The 21,126-nt window shown below is 39.6% G+C and overlaps 2 protein-coding genes across 5 annotated transcripts in view; one reads left to right on the top strand and one right to left on the bottom strand.

Annotated features, from left to right (window-relative positions):
• The first annotated feature begins 66 nt into the window (after nt 1-66).
• On the top strand, nt 67-12,113 carry DONSON (downstream neighbor of SON). Its single transcript, XM_003263879.4, has 10 exons — nt 67-990; nt 1,710-1,790; nt 3,149-3,352; nt 4,571-4,749; nt 6,393-6,571; nt 7,796-7,877; nt 7,990-8,094; nt 8,540-8,738; nt 10,457-10,669; nt 11,563-12,113. The coding sequence occupies exons 1-10, from the start codon at nt 673-675 to the stop codon at nt 11,698-11,700; spliced, it is 1,698 nt and encodes a 565-aa protein (XP_003263927.2). The 5' UTR covers nt 67-672; the 3' UTR covers nt 11,701-12,113.
• Nucleotides 12,114-12,449: 336 nt separating this feature from the next.
• Nucleotides 12,450-21,126, bottom strand: part of SON (SON DNA binding protein) — a 34,354-nt gene continuing 25,677 nt past the window's right edge. The window contains exons 8-13 of one of the 4 annotated variants that reach the window (XR_001114583.2): nt 20,795-20,911; nt 17,298-17,377; nt 16,465-16,612; nt 14,274-14,345; nt 14,048-14,163; nt 12,450-13,515 (exon numbers count right to left, since the gene is read on the bottom strand). Coding sequence is in view for 2 of the 4 variants with exons in the window: in XM_012501815.2 (XP_012357269.2) it covers nt 13,357-13,515; nt 14,048-14,163; nt 14,274-14,345; nt 16,465-16,612; nt 20,795-20,911 (612 nt within the window). In the remaining 2 variants the exon portion in view is untranslated. Of the gene's footprint in view, nt 13,569-14,047; nt 14,164-14,273; nt 14,346-16,464; nt 16,613-17,297; nt 17,378-20,794; nt 20,912-21,126 lie in introns of all 4 variants that reach the window. The other 3 variants (XR_004028571.1, XM_003263873.4, XM_012501815.2) reach the window with 3 other exon arrangements.

Here is a 21,126-nt window from a genome sequence, read left to right as displayed (position 1 = left end):
TCCGGCTTTCCCCAGGATCAAAGAAGATCCCATTAACTTGCCAGTGGCGGCTGCCTGGAAGGCTGAGATGACCAGGCACTGGGAACGGGGAAGGGAGGGTTGTCGGTAGGCTGCGCTGGCATAGGAAGCGTGCTGACGTCTTATCTGAGTTCTCTGGGGGTTGAGGAAGGTGGCCTAGTCCCCTCTCCTCGTCTCTTGACAGCAGTAGCCACTGCCCTCTCTTAAGTTTATGGAAGCAGCAGCCCATCGCCGCAGCTCAAGTTTGTTTCCTTTTCATCCAGGCGCCAAACCCCGGGCTGATCACATCCCTGCTGCGGGCTTAAATAGAGTTGAGCTATTTCGGTGCCCCACGGGGTAGTGCACATCAGCGCCCTGAACCTGGCTTTCCAGAAGCGTCGCTGAACCTGGCGACTGGACTCTGGCCGAGGCACCTGGCAGAAGCGCCAGGGCAGGGTCACCGCTGGGACAGTGGGCCTTGACGGCCACCAGGGATCGCGGCCGCGGGCTGCGTCTCGCGGGCTGCCCACTGCGCATACTCTGCTCGGAACCGGCGGGGGCGCGGGCGGGGCCGCGTCGGGGGCGGGAGCTCGGCGCTGCGCCACGTCAGGGGCGGGCCCGGCGCGCGCGGGAAGTCTCTGCGGGGCGGCAGGCCAGCCTCAGCCGCCGCGCGTCATGGCACTTTCGGTGCCCGGCTACTCACCGGGCTTCCGAAAGCCGCCCGAGGTAGTGCGGCTCCGACGGAAAAGGTCCCGGAACCGTGGAGCTGCCGCCTCCCCGCCCCGTGAGCTGACGGAGCCGGCGGCCCGCCGAGCCGCCCTGGCGGCGGGGCTGCCCCTTCGCCCTTTCCCTGCTGCGGGGGGCAGAGGCGGCGGCGGCGGCGGACCGGCCGCTGCCCGGAGGAACCCCTTCGCCCGCCTGGACAACCGACCGCGGGTCGCCGCGGAGCCCCCCGACGGGCCGGCCCGCGAGCAGCCGGAGGCGCCGGGCCCGGTGAGTGTCTTGTAGCCTGGCCGCCAAGGGGCTGTTGTCTTTCGTGGGTTGAGCCAGCTGTGAATCGGGGATGGAAAGTCCTCGCGTTCGAGGCAAGGAAATGGGCGCGAAGACTTCGGCCGCCCGTGGCCTTAGGGTACCCCGCGCTGGGAGCCGCGACTCTGGCAAGGCCGGGTTTGTGAGAAGAGCGCGCCCCTGGCTGCCCCGCTGCGGGCTGTGTTCACGGGACGCGTTCCCGAGGAAAGTGAGGGGACCCCAGAGGGCAGCGAGGAGCCCCTTGGAGAGGACTTAGAGGTGACTTGGAAAAGAGCTCGAAAAAGCCTGAAAGAGCCCCCATCTTGCAAGGACGCTGTTCGGTGGGGCAGGTGACAAGCCCTGCTTCCCCGTGATTCAGGACCTCCCTTCTCTCCCGCACTCCAAATTATTCTGGGGATGGGGGAATGTCGATGATTCGTGGGGTCAGAATTCACTAGCATTTGTCTTACCCAAAGCCTTTTGGATCTTTCGGTTTGAAACACCGGTCCTTGTTCCCCTCAATTTTGATACTAAAGTTCAGACACAAAACTGAAGTGTTGAAACTCATAGATTGGATGGGGTGCGTCTGAATTTGGGTGCACTTGGATTTATTGAGAAACGTGTATGCCACGTGCGGCTCTGTACGTATTTAACGCAAACTTCAGCATCCTTTAAATTTTAAAGGACAGTATATTTAACCTCAGTTTTTAGATTCTAATCAAGAAAATGATTTGCTATGGGAAGAGAAGTTTCCTGAAAGAACAACTGTTACTGAATTACCTCAGGTAATACTTTTTAAATATCATTAGAATGTGTATTTGTATAAACTTTTTTTTCATAGCTAGGATTTGAACCTGTTTTTAAAAATACATTTATACTTCTCAGAAGCATTTTGCTTGGAAAGTAGTCTTACAGAGAGGCTTGATCATCTCTACCAGGGGTGAAAATACCGCATCAGCCAAGGTGAAAGAGTTGGTTTGATACAGTAATGATGACTGTAAAGGTAGCAGCGCTAAAATAGGCCTAATAGACGTGGGGGTTTTCTTTTACTCTGTAACAGTTTTTAACACTCTTCTTTGGGCAGTTGACTTCTCCAGCTCATCACTCAGAGCCAGCCCTCCTGGCCCACCTCCACAGGTTGTGGCATAGCACTGAACCTCGTTGCTCCCCTCCCCAACACACACACGTTTCCATTCCCCAACTACTACTATTGTGCTGTGTAGTTTGATAAATGCGGTTTGTCCTAATGGGAACAGGCTAGAAGAGTTCTCCAAGACCCAGTTTCTCTTGTAAATAAGTGACCTTCTTATGGTCTGTCAAAGATAGTTCCCCCTTCTCTGATATTTTATTGTGATATAAAAGAATCCTTGGCCGGGCACAAGGATTCAGTGGCTCATGCCTGTAATCCCAACACTTTGGGAGGCTGAGGCAGGCGGATCGCACCTGAGGTCAGGAGTTCGAGAACAGCCTGGCCGATATGACGAAACCTCCGTCTCGACTAAAAATACAAAAAAATTAGCCAGGCGTGATGGCGCAAGCCTGTAGTCCCAGCTACTCGGGAGGCCGAGGCACGAGAATCGCTTGATCCCAGGCGGCAGAGGTTGCTACTGAGCCAAGATCACACCACTTCTTTCAGTCTAGGCGACAGAGGGAGAGTCCGTCTCAATTTAAAAAAAAAACAAAATTATTGTATTGTGGAGAACGTTGACCTGAAGCAGACAGGTTGAGGGGAAATATTTGAAGTCAGGAAATGTTTCTTAAATATGGGCTTTGTTAGCCCTGGATGCAGAGTTTCAGAAGCTTAAAAGATCCAAAATGTTTTAGCACTTGGAATATTTCTACTTCAATACAAACATCTATACTACCGTAAAGAACTGTAAAAACTAAAAAGTGAAATCTGCCCCTCCACCACCCCTACCTCCAACAACAAATTCCCGCTTCCCATAGGTAACCATGGTTAAAAGTTTAGTGTGACTCCTTTCAGACTTTTTTACAGTGTGTAATATATTTTTCATGTTATTTATTATACAGTTTATATGATTTTTACTTTTCAGTGATCATGAGTATGTTAGCTGATAAAATCTTTAGGTTGAAGGTTTTTTCTTGATACTCGACTAATTTTTGCATTCTTTGTTTTCTAAAGACTTCACATGTATCATTCTCCGAGCCTGATACTCCATCTTCAGAAAGTACTGAGTTACCTGTGGACTGGAGTATTAAAACCCGACTCCTTTTCACCTCTTCTCAACCCTTTACCTGGGCAGATCATTTGAAAGCACAGGAAGAAGCTCAAGGTCTTGTCCAGCATTGTAGGGCAACAGAAGTTACTTTGCCTAAAAGTATACAGGTAACTCTGAAATAAAATAGTTTTGTGTTAAAGTAACAAATTAAGTGTGAAATGCTCTCTTTTGCAAAATAGCAGATACTGCCTTCCATTAAGTTTTTCTTTGGAAATTTAAAGATACAGAGACTTAGGAAGTTTTGTCTTTCCCAAATGGTGCTTATTATGGTGCTTTCATACCTTTTTTTTTTTCAGTCAGATTGAGTAACTGCTCATACATTTAGAGACTTGTCCTGCAAATTAATCAATGTTGCAGGCAAGAATTGTTAGATTATTTTTCTCTAAGGCTTTTTGAGAAAGAAAATACAAAGAAAGAAGAGAAAAGCAATTGGGTGGGATTGCAAGGGCTGATGGATTTACAGATTTTCTTACCTGTATAAGAAAAATCTTATAAATTTTGTGGAGTTTGTGGGTTCTAGAATGGTTTTAGAGAAATACATTTTGATGATTTTAAAGCGTCAACTCAAAACTGGGAGGCTGGGCACAATAGCCCATGCCTGTAATCTCAGCACTTTGGGAGGCTGAGGTGGGAGGATTGCTTGAGACCAGCCTGAGTAACGTAGTGAGACCCCATCTCTACAAAAAAAAAAAAAAAAAAAAAAATTAGCTGAGCATGGTGGTGGGTGCCTGTAGTCCCAGCTACTTGGGAGGCTCAGGTGGGAGGATTTTTTAAGCACAGGAGGTCAAGACTGCAGTGAGCTGTGATTGCGCCACTGTACTCTAGCCTCAGTGACAGAGTGAGACTGTATCTTAAAAAAATTTTTTTAAAGTTTCAAACTAGTTTAAAAAGGATTACCCTGAAAAAGGTTTTGGTATATTATACATCTTTTCAATAAATAGATTAGGATGATTTGTGATTTGCCATATCAGTGTTTACTGGCTACTTTTAAAACAGCATTTTGAAGAGAGGGTTGGATGTAGTGTTACCTACACACACATGCCCACCCCTATTCCTCATAATAAAAAAGGTAGTCATTGTCCTTAGGGATGGTAGAAACAGGCAAATGTTCCCATCTGTGTTTAAATGTTCTGATACTATGGCTTAACATTACATCTGGCCCAAATAAGGATAAACTATGTTTTCGTTCCTATAACAGTTATTAATGCTTTCCTATAGAAAGCAATAAAGATTCTTAGACCTAAGTGTTTTGTGTATATTATCTTTAATAAAATACTCTATTTCTCAATGGGCAAAAACTGCCCACTGTCACCTTTGGATTTTAGGATCCCAAACTCTCCACTGAGCTCCGTTGTACCTTCCAGCAGAGCCTTATCTATTGGCTCCACCCTGCTTTGTCTTGGCTACCACTGTTCCCTCGTATTGGAGCTGATAGAAAAATGGCTGGAAAGACAAGTCCTTGGTCAAATGATGCAACCCTGCAGCATGTTTTAATGAGTGACTGGTAAGATTAGTAAGAAAAACTTGTATAATTCAATAGTGAATTTTATTTTAGCAGCATTCTCTATCATATTTGTGACTGGATATGTTAATGGCAGAAGGGTATCTAGATCCTTGTGAATTTTATCTGAACCTGTTAATAACCAACATGTAAACTGTTTACTTTCTTTTTGTTTTTTTTTTAGCTGTTACTCATTCTTTACCCAATTGTGGTAGAATGTATATAAGTGTTGGTTAAATATATACAGACAGGCCGGGTGTGGTGGCTCACACCTGTAATCCCAGCACTTTGGGAGGCCGAGGCAGGCGGATCACAAGATCAGGAGGTCGAGACCATCCTGGCTAACATGGTGAAACCCCATCTCTACTAAAAATACAAAAAAAATTAGCCTGGCCGGGTGGCAAGTGCCTATAGTCACAGCTACTCGGGAGGCTGAGGCAGAAGAATGGCATGAACCCAGGAGGCAGAGCTTGCAGTGAGCCGAGATCGCACCACTGCACTCCAGCCTGGGCAATAGAGCGAAACTCCATCTCAAAAAAATATATATATATATCTCTATAGATATATATACACACGTACATATCTATAGATGTATACACACACGTACATATCTATAGATGTATACACACACGTACATATCTATAGATGTATACACACACGTACATATCTATAGATGTATACACACACGTACGTATCTATAGATGTGTACACACACGTACGTATCTATAGATGTGTACACACACGTACATATCTATAGATGTGTACACACACGTATATATATCTATAGATGTATACACATATATATCTATAGATGTATATACACACGTATATATATCTATATATACACATATATATCTATAGATATATACACACACATATATGTACATATATCTATAGATATATATGTGTGTATACATCTATAGATATATATACATATATGTACATATATCTATAGATGTATATATATAGATCTATAGATGTATATATACATATATATAGATCTATATACACAGACCTAATTCTTTTTTTTTTTTTTTTTTTTTTTTTTGAGACAGAGTCTTGCTCTGTCGCCCAGGCTGGAGTGCAGTGGCGCAATCTCGGCTCACTGCAAGCTCCACCTCCCGGGTTCACGCCATTCTCCTGCCTCAGCCTCTCCGAGTAGCTGGGACTACAGGCGCCCACCACCACGCCCAGCTAATTTTTTGTATTTTTAGTAGAGACGGGGTTTCACCGTGGTCTCCATCTCCTGACCTCGTGATCCGCCCGTCTCGGCCTCCCAAAGTGCTGGGATAACAAGCGTGAGCCACCGAGACCTAATTCTTTAATGCTACTTCTTGTCAGTCTCTGCTTCCTTTTTTATCAGCAGCTCAGAGAAAGTCAGCAAGCAATTCTCAATTAAGTTTTGTTTAAAGAAAAAATAAGTGTTTAAGTGGTATACACTGTTAAAGTATTGAGAAGTCATCAGCGAGTCCTCATAACCCATTTCAGTCTTTTAAAGCTAAGTCATACGTAACCACAAAAATTCAAACCATTATCTAAAATATTTGTGTTGTATTTTAAACCAGGTATCAAACTGAATTATACAGAATTATAAACATTGCATTAAATGTTTAATAATACGTTAAGAAAATTTTTTTACTTCATAGGTCTGTGAGCTTTACTTCTCTATATAATTTGCTGAAGACAAAACTTTGCCCCTATTTCTACGTTTGTACCTATCAGTTTACTGTCCTGTTCCGAGCAGCAGGATTAGCTGGAAGTGACTTAATCACAGCTCTCATATCTCCAACAACTCGAGGTTTAAGAGAAGCTATGAGAAATGAAGGTAAAAGTTTAGGTTTAAAGTGAGAATACTATACTATTTTAGCCTGAAATCTATTTAAATTTAAAATGCCTTTTACCAGTTGATTAGCAACATTAAGAAATATATTATTTCTTTATTTCTGGTTTTTTTTCCTCCCCCACAATTATTTAATCCAGTAGTTCCCAAACTTTTTGGCACTAGCGATCAGTTTCATGGGCAGTGGGGAGGATGGTTTCGGGATTAAACTGTTACACATCAGATGATCATTCTTTTTTTTTTTTTTTTATTCATTTATTTATTTCTTTATTTTTTGAGACAGAGGCTCGCTCTGTCGCCCAGGCTGGAGTGCAGTGGTGCAATCTCAGCTCACTGCAAGCTCCACCTCCCGGGTTCAGGCCATTCTGCCTCAGCCTCCCGAGTAGCTGGGACTACAGGTGCCTGCAACCACGCCCAGCTAATTTTTTGTATTTTTACTAGAGACGGGGTTTAACCGTGTCAGCCACGACGATCTCGATCTCCTGACCTCGTGATCCGCCGGCCTCGGCCTCCCAAAGTGCTGGGCTTTACAGGCGTGAGCCACCATGCCCGGACAAGATCATCATTCTTATAAGGAGGGCACAACCTAGATGCCTCACATGCGCAGTTCACAGTAGGATTTGTGCCCCTGTGAGAATCTAATGCGACCACTGATGTGACACGAGATGGAGCTCAGGCGGTAATGTTCACTCGCCAGTCGCTCACCTCCTGCTGTGCAGCCCAGTTTCTAACAGGCCACAGTCCAGGCGCTGGGGACCCGTGATTTAAACTGTTCCTTCCACATAGTGTTCTCTGATCTCTAAAATGAAACACATATTGGGCCAGATAGTCACTATCTGAATATACTCTTCTAGAAATTTTTCTGTAGTACCAATTACCCCTTTAATAACAAAATTTTCAAACTGACTAAACCCATTAGTGGATCATGAAATCTATTTAATGGGCCCAATCAGTACTTTTTCAAAAAGTGAACTGGAATACAATATAATTTATGAAAGAGTGTTACATGTATGTGTTGTTTCCCGAACCTCTTTCAAGGAGATATGTTTTATGCATGTACGTAGGTTTGTGAAGAAAGCTTGAAAACTCTACTGCCTTAATAGACCATTTGTAAAAACTAACATTTCAAATTTTGTACACTCTAAAAGTACAGCATGCCTGTTAAACACTTTAAATGAAAACTCAGTTACATTTTTTTTCCTCATGTAGGTATTGAATTTTCTCTGCCTTTAATAAAAGAAAGTGGCCATAAGAAGGAGACAGCATCTGGAACGAGCTTGGGATATGGGGAGTATGTGATTAAAATAACTTTTTATATCATCCACTGACTTATGGACTCATGAAATAGATTTGCACAGGAACAGCTTTGTGAAATAGGGACTCTAACTGTAGCAATTTCCTAGGGAGCAAGCCATCAGTGATGAGGATGAAGAGGAAAGTTTTTCCTGGTTGGAAGAGATGGGTGTGCAAGATAAAATTAAAAAGCCAGACATACTTTCTATCAAGCTGTATCCTTTCAGTTGTTGTTAACTAGAATTACTTTTCACTGAATGGCATTAGTGAGAAGTTTAACATTGGCAGTTTTATGTGACTATAATCTTAAATTATCTTCAGGTCATATTAAAACTAATTCTCCATTGTAATATTAAATAAGCCCCTAAGTATCAGTAAATGATGAACTATTAAACCTTTTTTAATCAAAACGTTCAATTGTGATTGTGGAATAGGTGTGTTTTGACTAGAGAAGAAATTAGGTTTAGGTGTCAGTTTGTAGCAAATTCAGATTGTTAACATTTTGATTGAAACATATGCCTTATGATTCGGTAAAGAGGTAGCAAGAGGATTTCCATTTCATTATGGAGAAAAGGTGTCACGGGTGATTCAGAATCAAGATAACTGCTTTCCACATTAGGTGAGATTTGCTTTTGCAATTTCCTTGATTGTCATCTTCAGGCGTAAAGAGAAACATGAAGTACAAATGGATCACAGACCTGAGTCTGTTGTGTTGGTAAAAGGAATCAACACCTTTACATTGCTCAATTTTTTGATTAACTCTAAGAGTTTAGTTGCTACCTCAGGTCCACAGGCAGGACTTCCTCCAACCCTCTTGTCCCCTGTTGCTTTCCGAGGTGCCACAATGCAAATGCTTAAGGTAATAAAAATCTGCATAACCTAGCTTTTAAGAAGTACTTTACTTTGATAGGATAAATTCTTGATTAAAAAAAAAAAAAGAACCTAGCATTTTTACTTGGTACATATTTTCCTTTTGCTTTCCTCTCATTAAAAAAAGAAACAAAAATTATGTAAGACAGTTACATCAAAGAAATTATGTGGAAATATATAAATTATATTATAGAAATCCTTTTTATTTTCTTTTCGAGATGGAGTCTTGCGCTGCTGTCCAGGCTGGATGGAGTGCAGTGGCATGATCTCAACTCACTGCAACCCCTGCCTCCCGGGTGCAAGTGATTCTCGTGCCGTGCCTCAGCCTCTCGAGTAGCTGGGATTACAAGCACACACCACCAAGCCTAGCTATTTTTTTTGTTTTGTTTTTTCTTGTTCGTTTTTGTTTATTTGTTTAAGAGGGAATCCAGTCTGTCACCGCCTGGAGTGCAGTGGTGCGATCTCGGCTCACTGCAACCTCCAACTCTGGGGTTCAAGCGATTGTCCTGCCTCAGCCTCCCGAGTAGCTGGGGTTACAGGTGGGCACCACCACGCCCAGCTAATTTTTGTATTTTTAGTATAGACGGAGCTTCACCATATTGGCCAGGCTGGTCTTGAACTCCTGGCCTCTTTTTAAATTATATGAACATTTATTTTCTTTTTTGGGTTGGGGAGACAGGGTCTTGCTGTAGTGCAGTGGCACAGCTCACTGCAACCTCAACCATGTGGGCTCAAGTGAAATTCCTGCCTGAGCCTCTTGAGTATTGGACCACAGGACTGCCATGCCCTTTTCTTTTGTTTTTTTGGTTTTTTTTGAGATGGAATTTCACTCTGTCAACCAGGCGTGTGCCACCACGCCCAGCTAATTTTTTTTTTTTTTTTTTTTTGTAGACGGGTTTTCACCATGTTGGTCAGGCTGGTCTCGAACTCCTGACCTCATGATCTGCCCTCCTTGGCCTCCCAAAGTGCTGGGATTACAGGCATGAGCCACTGCACCTGGCCGCCCTGCATTCATTCATTCATTCATTCATTCATCTATTTAGAGACGGAGTCTTGCTCTGTCACCCAGGCTGGAGGGCAGTGGCTCAATTTTGGCTCACTGCAAACTCTGCCTACCGGGCTCAAGCGATTCTTCAACCTCTGCCTCCGGGGCTCAGGCGATTCTTCTGCCTTAGCTTCCCAAGTAGCTGGGACTATAGGCTCACATCACCATGCCTGGCTAATTTTTTTGTATTGTTAATAGAGATGAGGTTTCACCATGTTGGCCAGGCTGGTCTTGAACTCCTGACCTCAAGTGATCTGCCCACCTTGGCCTCCCAAAGTGCTGGGATTATAATCATAATAAATTATACATGTAAATACAAAATACATGCTAAATCTTAGCAATAAAATTGAATGGATTTTAAATTTTGCTTTTCCCAGTAGTCTGCATTGACAGTGTATTACTAAATCAGATAAAATACTATATGAAAAAATGGTATTCTCTGGAATATACTTCACCTGAAAATCTCTTAATATGGAGAGGTTGCTGAAAATTTACTAAGTATTTGTACTCACATAACATTGTTTAGATGTCTTGGGAAATAGTTTTGTTCCATAATTGTTAGAGTTCGGAAACCCTAAATGGAAATATATTGAACATATTTTTGGCTAGGCAAAAGGTTGAGAGATGATCATAATTTTCCTTTTCTCTGCATTTTCATGAAGGCACGAAGTGTAAATGTGAAGACACAAGCTCTTTCTGGATACAGAGACCAATTTAGTTTGGAGATTACAGGTCCTATCATGCCTCATTCTCTGCATTCACTGACCATGCTGCTCAGATCGTCACAGAGTGGATCTTTCTCTGCAGTACTATATCCACACGAGCCAACTGCTGTATTTAACATCTGCCTGCAAATGGACAAAGTACTTGATATGGTAAGTAGACACCTATGAGCAGACTGTTTTAGTTGTAGTTTCCTCAAACTAGCTGGAGGGAAATTGAGTCATTTATGCTGAGTCACTATTGTGTTTCAAGTTAATTAAACTGTTACTTAATTATGAATTACTAGAGGAAGGAATAATGTCTGTAAGTTGTTTATGTGAGGTAGCTTTCATGAATTCAGTCCAAGTACAATTTTTTTGTTTTTTGAGACCGAGTCTTGCTGTTGCTTGGGCTGGAGTGCAGCGGCGCGATCTTGGCTCACTGCAACCTCAGCCTCCTGGGTTCAAACAATTCTCCTGCCTCAGCCTCCCAAGCAGCTGAGATTACAGGCATGTGCCACCACATCTGGCTATTTTTTGTGTCTATTAGAGACGGGGTTTTACCATGTTGGCCAGGCTGGTCTTGAACTCCTGACTTCAGGTGATCTGCCCACCTCGGCCTCCCAAAGTGTTGGGATTACAGGCTTGAGCCACGGCGCCTGGCCTCAGCCCAAGTAGTTTTAACAGTGACTAAAGAACTTCCCATTCCAAAAAGGGGCAACTTTTTCATTTCCTCTTGGATCCAAAACTCAATAGTACCTGATTCCTTTATAGTTTAAGGAAACGATTCACTGTGGGTATTTAACCATATTTGCCTTTAATCTTGAACATACTTAAGGTTTTTAGAGTTAGAATTAAGACCTTTAAAATTGTCTCATGCATCTCAGTTGGCTAGACTTATAACCATTAATATTTTGGGATTTTGTCACTACAAAAATTCTCAGGATCAACTTCTGTTGATAGGATGAATCACATTAATGAGCCATTTATTTGTCAGTCTCCAAGTAAACTCTTCTGTGTTTAAAGACTAATGTGCTTTTTACTGACTTGTACACACATTTCCACAGGAGGTTGTTCATAAGGAGCTTACTAACTGTGGTTTGCACCCTAACACTCTGGAGCAACTTAGTCAAATACCATTACTTGGGAAATCATCTTTACGGAATGTGGTGCTGAGAGACTACATTTATAATTGGAGATCCTGAACACCAAAGTAAGCCTAAAAGGAATCTTTGAGGAAAAAAGCCTTCTAGCAAGGAAATTCAAGATTCTTGAAGTTGAATATACTGAAATGTTTTTATAAACATAACTTTTATTACAGTAGCATCTAAGGTTTTAAATCAGTGTTTTTACTATTTTCAGATTAGATTTTTAGATATGAAGATGAAAAACTCAGATAACTCAAATGAGATATCTATATCCCTACAACCTAATTGTATATTGAGTAGAAACTGAATTAATATGTTTCCTTGCAAATGGGAAATCACATAGCAGTTACGCCATGGCATTGTGACTAATGGCATCAGGGCAAAAATATGTTACTTTACCATTTACCTAAGACTGTTAGCAGGTTCTTGTTTTATAAAGGTAGAAAATAAATATAGACAACATCTACTCAGCTAGCTGATTGGTGATGCTTCTACCTTAGTATCTTTCCTACTGATCTATAATTCCTTTATTTTCACATATACTAAAACTTTTTATGTTAATTCAGATAAAAAGGCATTTTGTATTCCACACAGAATAGTGTTAAGAATTGTGAAGTACACTGAGCTGTCATGGCAAAGTAGTATTTAATGTGCTTATAGGTAGATAGGTGTGTGTGGGGGGGGAGGGGGGATTGTATAATTCACATTTTTAAAATAAAAGTGCTTAGAAATCAAAAGCATTGGGTAAAGAAATAATAGTATCTAAGTATTTGTTCCCTTTATAACCCAGAAAATAAAACACCACGTTTATTCCAGAGAAGTTTGTATTTGGGCCTTAAGCTTTTGAAAATAAAGTTTAGAGACACAGCATATGAATACCACTGTAATACACATGAAATATTCTATCGGACCCTAAAAATTAACATAAACTTTAACTTTCTCATAGTCAACAAAATAGTGGCTGGTTGCCAATTTTATTAGATAAGTTGGTTACAGCATTTTAATTATCATTTTACGTCTACCTAGGTGTAGCTGAAATTCAAAATGCACATCAAAGTAAAACTATATCACAACTCAATGCCATACTAAATGTACTTGGCCTCTGCAATAGAATTCTATTCAGACTTCATTTTTTACTCCCTTCTTATGACCCAAGTGGCTTTAACAGGAATGCAGGACTTAGTGCTGATCATCACACAACATACCACTTTCTTTTTAGAACCTCTACAAAATTTTGAGGGGAGATGGTGGCATTAGCCCTGTGGAACAGATCTTGATCACCTCAAGAACACTGGCCCAGTATCTGTCCAGCAGAACCCATTGTGAAATAGTACAAGGTGCACAGCCCTTCACTGATTACAGGCAAGTGTTACAGTAGCCTAGCCATAAGGAAGGGGAGTTACATCATAGTACAAAATACAGTATAAAAGCGTTATTTAACATTCCACACTGAAGATTACTCTGATGCCTTCAAACAGTCGTTTGGATGTTAGCCACTTAAACAAATACATCACTAAGGTAAACAATATAAACATACCAAAACCCTGTATGGTTAAATACAATTTCCATGGTACAAAAATCAAAGCCTGGAGATGTTTTTACAGATTGCTTTTTATACAATGTCTTAAATTGCCAAATATTTACAACATTAGAGAGGAAATACATCGTGATGCAGAGTAAAATTATCTGAAATGATTATTATAAAACCTCAATCTATCTACGTGAGGCACTCCTGAAGCAAGTGGCATTAGCCATGAGGTCCTTTGGTACAAGGCCCATTGCTTGAAGAACCACAGTAGCTGCTGTGGCTTTAGCATGCTTCTTATTAGGGCTGGCAAAGCTGGGCTGGTAAGCGCTTCCATTTATCAATACCTATTCAAGAAAAACATACAATTGGGCTGGTAAGGGCTTCCATTTCTCAATACCTATTCAAGAAAAACATACAATAAGAACAGCATCAAACTTTAATATCTATTAGCTTTGTATTTTTTCACTAAATGCTAGAAAAATAATTTACAAAAATATAAAACCCATACTATGTAAGTCAAATTATAATCTCAACCCAGAAGCAGCAAATCATTTGGAAAAAGGGACTGCAAATTAAGAGCAGGTCTCCAAATTGAGAAAAAGACTGACAAAAGTATTAAATTAATTCCCCACATTCAACTAGAAAATAACAAATTGTATACTATATTTTGCCCCTTTTTTTCCAATTTTTTAAAAAATAGGACATTGACAAGTCATATTAAAGCACCCTTCAGTGTTTAAAAACCCCACCACTTAACTACAAATACAAACCCCCCACCCATGAACAGACTCTTAATCCTGTGATCATGTTTACCCCTCACCCTCTAAGTCATCACATTAATAAATATATACAATTAATGCAGAAATTCATATTTACCCTAAAGAGAAAATGTTTGCGATGATCAGGGCCACTATCATGGACCAACAGAAATTCAGGTGGTTGCCACCTTCTCTTATTACAGATTTCCATCAAAGCAGACACAGGATGTTTGCCTGCAGGGGGGAAAAATACCCAGTTTCAAATTATTTCCACCAACTTCTGCAACAAATAATGAATTCAAGGTGGGATTAGGGTAAGAGGAAATTCAAAAATGTGCTCTCACCTGACAGATCTTTCATTGCAGCAGAGAAGTTCCCAGACCTTTTTTGTGCTCTTTCTCCTACTGCAACAAGACCTTTAAAAAAAAAAATTGTTCACTAAATAAATTTCAAAGCACCGCTTTAAAACAAAGATCCCTCTGTAGGAGTCTGAACCTCAAATGTATGCCTTCAAATAAAATCAACAGATTCCTAGTACACTTGATTTCTCTATCAATCTTCTCTTTCTTCTCTTTTACTGTTTTTCAGCATATAAGTTTATATTTAATATTCACAGATCTTGGTATGAGAAATTGTAATAAATACCAAATGTAAACAGACAACAAAAAGTTAAGTATGGCCAGGCACAGTGGCTCATGCCTGTAATCCCAGCACTTTGGAAGGCCGAGGCGGGTGGATCTTCTGAGGTCAAGAGTTCGAGACCAGCCTGGCTAACATGGTGAAACCCCGCCTCTACTAAAGAAACAAAAATTAGTCAGGCGTGGTGGCAGGCGCCTATAATCCCAGCTACTCGGGAGGCTGGGGCAGGAGAATCGCTTGAACCTGGGAAGCGGAGGTTGCAGTGAGTCAAGATCATGCCTGGCAACAAGCAAAACTCCATCTCAAAAAAAGAAAAAAAATAGCTTATTGCCAAGTGATTTCTGCAGATTTACTGTCTCTTAAATAAGCTTCTGTTAAGATTCTTCCAAAAAAGGTTAGGATTTTAAGCCACCAAAAATGTGAAAACGGTTGTCTCCAAATAGGTCCCTTTTTTCCTAGCAAACTCCTCTCCCTTCCTAACAAATGGGAGATGTTCTCAAAATATGAACATAACCTTTCTACATAACCTCTCTCTCCATAGGCTTAGTACAAAGGGGATTAGCTACATTGCTAAACCCAAACACTGCTTTCCCAATTCCATATACAGGTTGAGTATTCCTTATCCAAAATGCTTGGGACCAGAAGTGTGTCGGTTGATTCCAGGTTTTCAAATATTTGCATTGTATTTAGTGGTCGAGCATCCCAAATCTGAAGAGGCTGAAATCCAAAATGCACCAATGAGCATTTCCTTTGAGCATCATATCAGTATTCAAAAAGTCTTCTGTTTTAGAGCATTTCAGGTTTCCAGATGTGGGATGCTCATCCTGTATGTTACAGGAAATTTTTCAACCTTTGCTAAATAATTTCATGCTAATACAAGCTTTTCTAAACCTATCCTGGGAAATCTGTGGTTCTCTGAGAGCTTACAGTCAGGCCATGTCCCACAATTCCAAGGAGAATGCTTCCTGAAATTGTACAATACTTACACCAAAGTATGTGGTGCAGAGCTAGTTCATTTCCAAATTCATTAAGACAGTTTAACTGTTGAAGTTAGCTTCAACTTACTGTTTGATTACAAAGATGAAAATAAATCCCAGTTTTACATTTGCCAGCTTTTATAAATGAGGTTTAAACAAGCTATACAAAAATCATACTGAGCTGGCAAGCCTCTCACGATTCCACTTAACATTATTCCAAGGGAAGAAATTATTTAAAAGACGCCAATTAGCTATCATCTGTGAGAACGATTAAATACTTAGCAACTACATACAAGCTACATAGAACACACAGTGCTGCCCTGCCCAGGTATCTGAAGGTAAAAGGAAAACACAGTCAATGCTAACACTTCCAAGATGCCTTAACACAAGGCAACAGGAAGAAGTAACATTATTGTCAGCAGCTGGTCTACTATACTCTAACCCAACTTAACTACTGAGCTTGGAAAAAAAAGCAAACAGGGTTTATGAAATCTAGACTAAACAGCATTGTAATAAGAAATAATGAAGATGTGCTAAAATATCTGACAAAAAATAAACTAAACTCTAGAAATAAGGATGGTTCCTTGTCAAAAGAAAATAAAACGGAAATCCTGTTTTCTAAACATGAAATCCAGTTGAATTTGGTGGTGTAATAATACAATTAGATTTATACACATTTCCATATTTAGCAACTAGCATAACAAAAGGTGCCTTTTAAAAGTTCAAACTGGTGTCTCTATCCATAGGTATATAAAAATAAGCTGCTCTGTGAACCCCAAAAGGGGTTAATGTTTTTTCTGACAAATAGCTGTATATATACAAGAAGTGCCTTCAGTTCAGGATCACTGGGTTCAAAAGGATATATTAAAGGTAATGTTAAAGGAGGTGTTAATAAACATTCCAAAAAAGAACTTGTTACCTTTACGGTCTGTCTTAAAATCAACTAGGATGGGTTCCTTATTGCCTTCTTTGTTTTTTCCTAATCCTTCTCCTTCTCTCCAGCCCATTTTTCTCATCAAAACGGCTCCCATTCCTCCAGTTACCGGGGCTGCTCTTAAGAACTGATCCTATCCAAAGAAAGAAAGGTAAAATGTCCCCATTTTACAGTTAGAACTTGGTGACAGATTGTTTACTTTCTAAAAAGAGGAATCTTATTTTACTTCTAGATCTGTTATAGCAATTAAATGTAAATTCCTCTATACTTTATACATACTGTAGTGTGTATGTTCTGATTATTTGCACATTAACGTAATAGTATTTTGGAAGTCAAGTAAGACAAGTAAATGGCAGTTTTGAAACAGTAGCCCTCGTGCCCCCCTCAAAAAAAAAAAAAAAAAAATTAGAACACTCCTGTTTTCGTCCACTATTTAGGTTCACTGGTATCTCTTCTTAGCTTGCAAAATAAAAAGAAGGCAATGTTAAAACAATCAATGATATTAATTGTCCCAGGTGTACCTAGTTTATGAATAAAGCCCAGAAATCACTTAGAAATAGTTTAGACACTGAAGAAGCATACTGTTGTCATCCAAAGTTTTCTTCCCCATTCTACTATAAAGCAAGTATAAATATTTTACTTAGAAAATCCCTAAAGCAGCAAAAAAAAAAAAAAAAAACTCTTGAAATTTACACAGTAACAAATAGAAAACAATCACATAAAATATCCTGTAAGTATGCCAAAATGAATTTGAACTCTTTTAAAACCTAGCTTGATGTTAAAAGACTTTTAAAAAAACTCCTTAAATGTTTACATACCTAGGCCTCGGTAGCAGCAGTGTTGTGAATAGTACGGCTGGCACTGACCGGGGCAAGAAGACAGCTACAAGGATTTGGCCCTGAAACAAGTTTCCATACAGAGGGGTGAAAGTTCACAGGTTATTCTGTGAACAATCATCTCTCTTGTATCCAACCCACTGAACCATAATTTCCATCAAAGCAGCAAACCACTTAATGTCCTAAGATGCACAAGTATATCCATTAGCATGGTCAACAGTTATTTTTACAGGTTAAGAAATATTCAATGCCTCTTATTAAAGGGCATCCATGTACATATAACAAACAGTATTAAGTTCTACTGTTGATCTTTATGGTCATTTTTTAAAAATTTGAAACATATCTCCAAATCATGCTTTATTTTCCCCTTGTTACTAAATTTTAGGTTTTTATGTTCTCTTACCAAATATATATATATATAAATATACATATAGCAAAAGTCATTAACTTATCAACAGAGAGTAAAAAAACTTTGGTAGCTCAGGAAACAGTATGTATTCATATCTCCTATATTGATAAGTTAATACTAAATGTGAAAAAAAATGTTTGTATGCAGTAGTAAAACTGTATCTATCATCTTTTGTTTCCCAGCTTTATAATTAAATGCTGGGGAGAAAACATGCCAATGACATGTGACTAGACATTAAGTTCATCAAGGTGCTCTGATGGAAGGAGGCAGCTGTGGAGGTAAAAACATACCCCTGGTTCAGTTCCTTATTTGGTGCAGGCCATGCAGTGTAGATGTATATAAAGAGAAAGCTGATGCTTGGATATTAACTGCCTTGATGCTACACACCTAGAATGTCTTTTACTTACTTCCAGGTTCATCCGTCCCTCTTTTCCAGGGAACACTCCTAAAAAAAAGGGCAACTGTGCAGAGTACAATATAAATCCCCAAATAACCCAGGTTTCCAAGTTTATTTCCATTCCCTAGTATCATCATCTGTTTCTTTACCCCAATGTGAAAAAGCTGATTAATTTAATGAGACCACAATAATAAACTGTATTATCAGGTCACATCCAAATCATTCCATTCCAGAAATAAAAGTTCTTTTAAACCAACTACTTTAAATGTTTTACTGATTAATGAGAATACTGATAAAACTTTGCTTTTTTTTAATCTAAAAATATACTGCAACAAACTAAAAAGAACACAGAGGATGTTGGTATTCCATGTGTTTTTTAACACATAAGGCGGATGCCGGACTATACTAAAGAGCCAAAATGATCATTTGACAGGTTTTCTAAACACAACTAAACATTTAATGAGTAGGCAATATTTGTGATATTTAACAGGGATGATACATCCTAAATTTTCAGCTGCCTAATGACTTCTACATGTTGTGGTCCATTTTTAATTTTAAAAAGTGTCTTTTTTAGTTGATAATAGCATCAAATATTCTTCAGTAATTCTATACAAATGAATCTTTTCCTATAAGTGCTACTTTTATCTAAAATTTAAAATTTGGTCTGAACATTATCTTTATCTCATAATTTATCAAAATAATTTGCTTCCCAAAGTATATCTTACATAAAATATAAAGTCGAAGCCTTTTTTAAAGGTGCTACTAAATATTTTAAAGTTATTTACTTAAAGTCTGTTAACTGCCTACAAGACTGCAAATACCACAAGAAATTATTTTAGGGGAAAACCAATTGAGTCAGTAAAAGATTCACTTTTTAAAAGTTATTTAAGTTATTAACATATTTAGAAGTATACAAACATTATGGATCAGCACATCATTCGATAAAGACCAAAATTTTGTAATGGAAGCACATTCAGAAGTTTCTACCTAGCAGTGTACATGACTGTGTATTATGTGCCTATTTTCACACCCATAAGCTTTATTTCTAACTTCCTGAAATACTGGCTGAGTACTTAGCTTCAAGACTAAATAGTATTAAAGAATTAAAACTAAAGAAATAGATGGACATTTATAGTTCTTCCAAAGATGAAAGACATTTTTTCAAATATTATATAAATCACTTTCATAGTAACTATAATATGGAAGTCCAAGATTAATCCAATCTTTCTAACACCAACCCTCAGCAAACTACAGAAATTGTAATTTCTTAATGAATCTGTGTACTCACTATACACATCAGTGCAACTACTTCCCAAAAAAAGGCAGGCATAATGAGTATACATGATGTTTCATATTAATTTGTTAGTAAGATCAACAAAGATAAAGCTATCAAAATTGAAATAAATGTTACAAGATTAAAATACCCAAAGCAACCAATGTCTCATTTTTCAGAAATTCAGCTCATTCACTGGCACTCATAGCAACTCTCTATAGGTAACCATCACATTACTGATTACCACTAGACACCTTGGAGACTTTGAAATTCCAAAGAGTTACTTGCCCACGATTACACAAGAAGTCAGGAGTACAACAGGATAAAGAAACCTTCCCAATCCATTAGACCACGCAGCCTCCCAGTTTCAGCACTGCTATGCTGCCAGTACTCCTGTAACAAATTTCCCATCACCCATCCAACCAAGCTTTGTCCCTTCACCAGAACGTGTTTCTTCAGAATGCCCTTCTTAGCCACCTAAGACTCCCCCAATGATGAGGCAGCCGTAGGTGGAGTTCACAGGTCTCACTGCAGAATCTGAAACCAGATGCACCTACATCTTCGTAGCACGAGGCGTCCATCCTCTCCCTTGATTTTAGGTCTTACATATCTGTTTTGTCATGAAATTAGTGGTTCTCAAATTGACCCTGTGGATCACCAGAGGCCACTAGGGCCTAAATGGTGGTCCACAGATTAATCTCCATCCCATCCCCTTCACCACAGCCCACCCCACTCCAGCCATCCTCCCTCAGCCTTCCAGTCCCATGGCAAGATCACCACATGCAGAGCTAATACTAGGGCCTCCCCACCACTTGCTGTAACCAGCAGCTGATAACCAAAAGGACCTGGGGCTACAGGTCACAAGAGGAGTGAGGAACAGGGGCCAAGAGATCTTACAAGAAGGCACAGGCACTAATGAAGCAGGTGGGGTGCAAGGGCAAAGGAATAGAGGAATGGAAAATTAAGGTGGTAGAGTGCTCTTGGGGGCAGTGATCCACCAAAAATAAACCTGTAATAAAGTATCCCATGATGAAGAAAAATTTGAGAACCACTGCTTTGAAATGATTAGGTTAGTAGTCCAGCAGGAACTGTGGAATATTCTGAACAGCACCTGATACGCTGTTAGCGTTCAAAATACAGTTAAATCACCCCTTCAAAAGCAGCAGTAACAATTTTTAAAATAACCTTATAAATTAGTGGCTCTTGAGCCACATTTATACATTTGCCATTTTCTCATGAATCCAGTCCGTCTTCAATGTCCGCCCTGGAGCATATACACATAGCAAATTTACTTGGAACTTTGGTTAGAGTCACTGGTCTTTTCATGCAGTTTTAATAAACAGTTTCCAAAAAATTTAAACTTTTTGTTCGACACTTTCATATGTACATATACTGTGTACCTTTTTAATCCAGGCTTGGGCACCAGTATTGGCCAACTGTTCTTGTGTCAAAACCTGTACTCCTGTACTTCCTGTGAACTGGCCAGGAATAGAGTTCAGCTGAGCCCAGGCATCAATCTGAAGAAAAGAAGTAGTCTCAGTTAACTAAATAAAATTACCTGATTAAAACATCACTGGTAATAATTCACTAAAAATGGCTGAAAAGCAGACTTAAATATTTAACTTTTAAAACATATTTAACATTAAATGTTTGCCTAAACTTTCTAAAGAAGTAGTTTGACAACATTTAGTGAATCCCATTAATAAGATTTTGAAATGTATCTAAAAGCACG

The sequence above is a fragment of the Nomascus leucogenys genome, chromosome 25, assembly GCF_006542625.1.
Source record: "Nomascus leucogenys isolate Asia chromosome 25, Asia_NLE_v1, whole genome shotgun sequence".
NCBI classification, from domain to species: Eukaryota; Metazoa; Chordata; class Mammalia; order Primates; family Hylobatidae; genus Nomascus; species Nomascus leucogenys.
The sequence above is the reverse complement of the archived record's forward strand: the minus strand, read 5'-3'. Positions and strand labels throughout refer to the sequence as shown.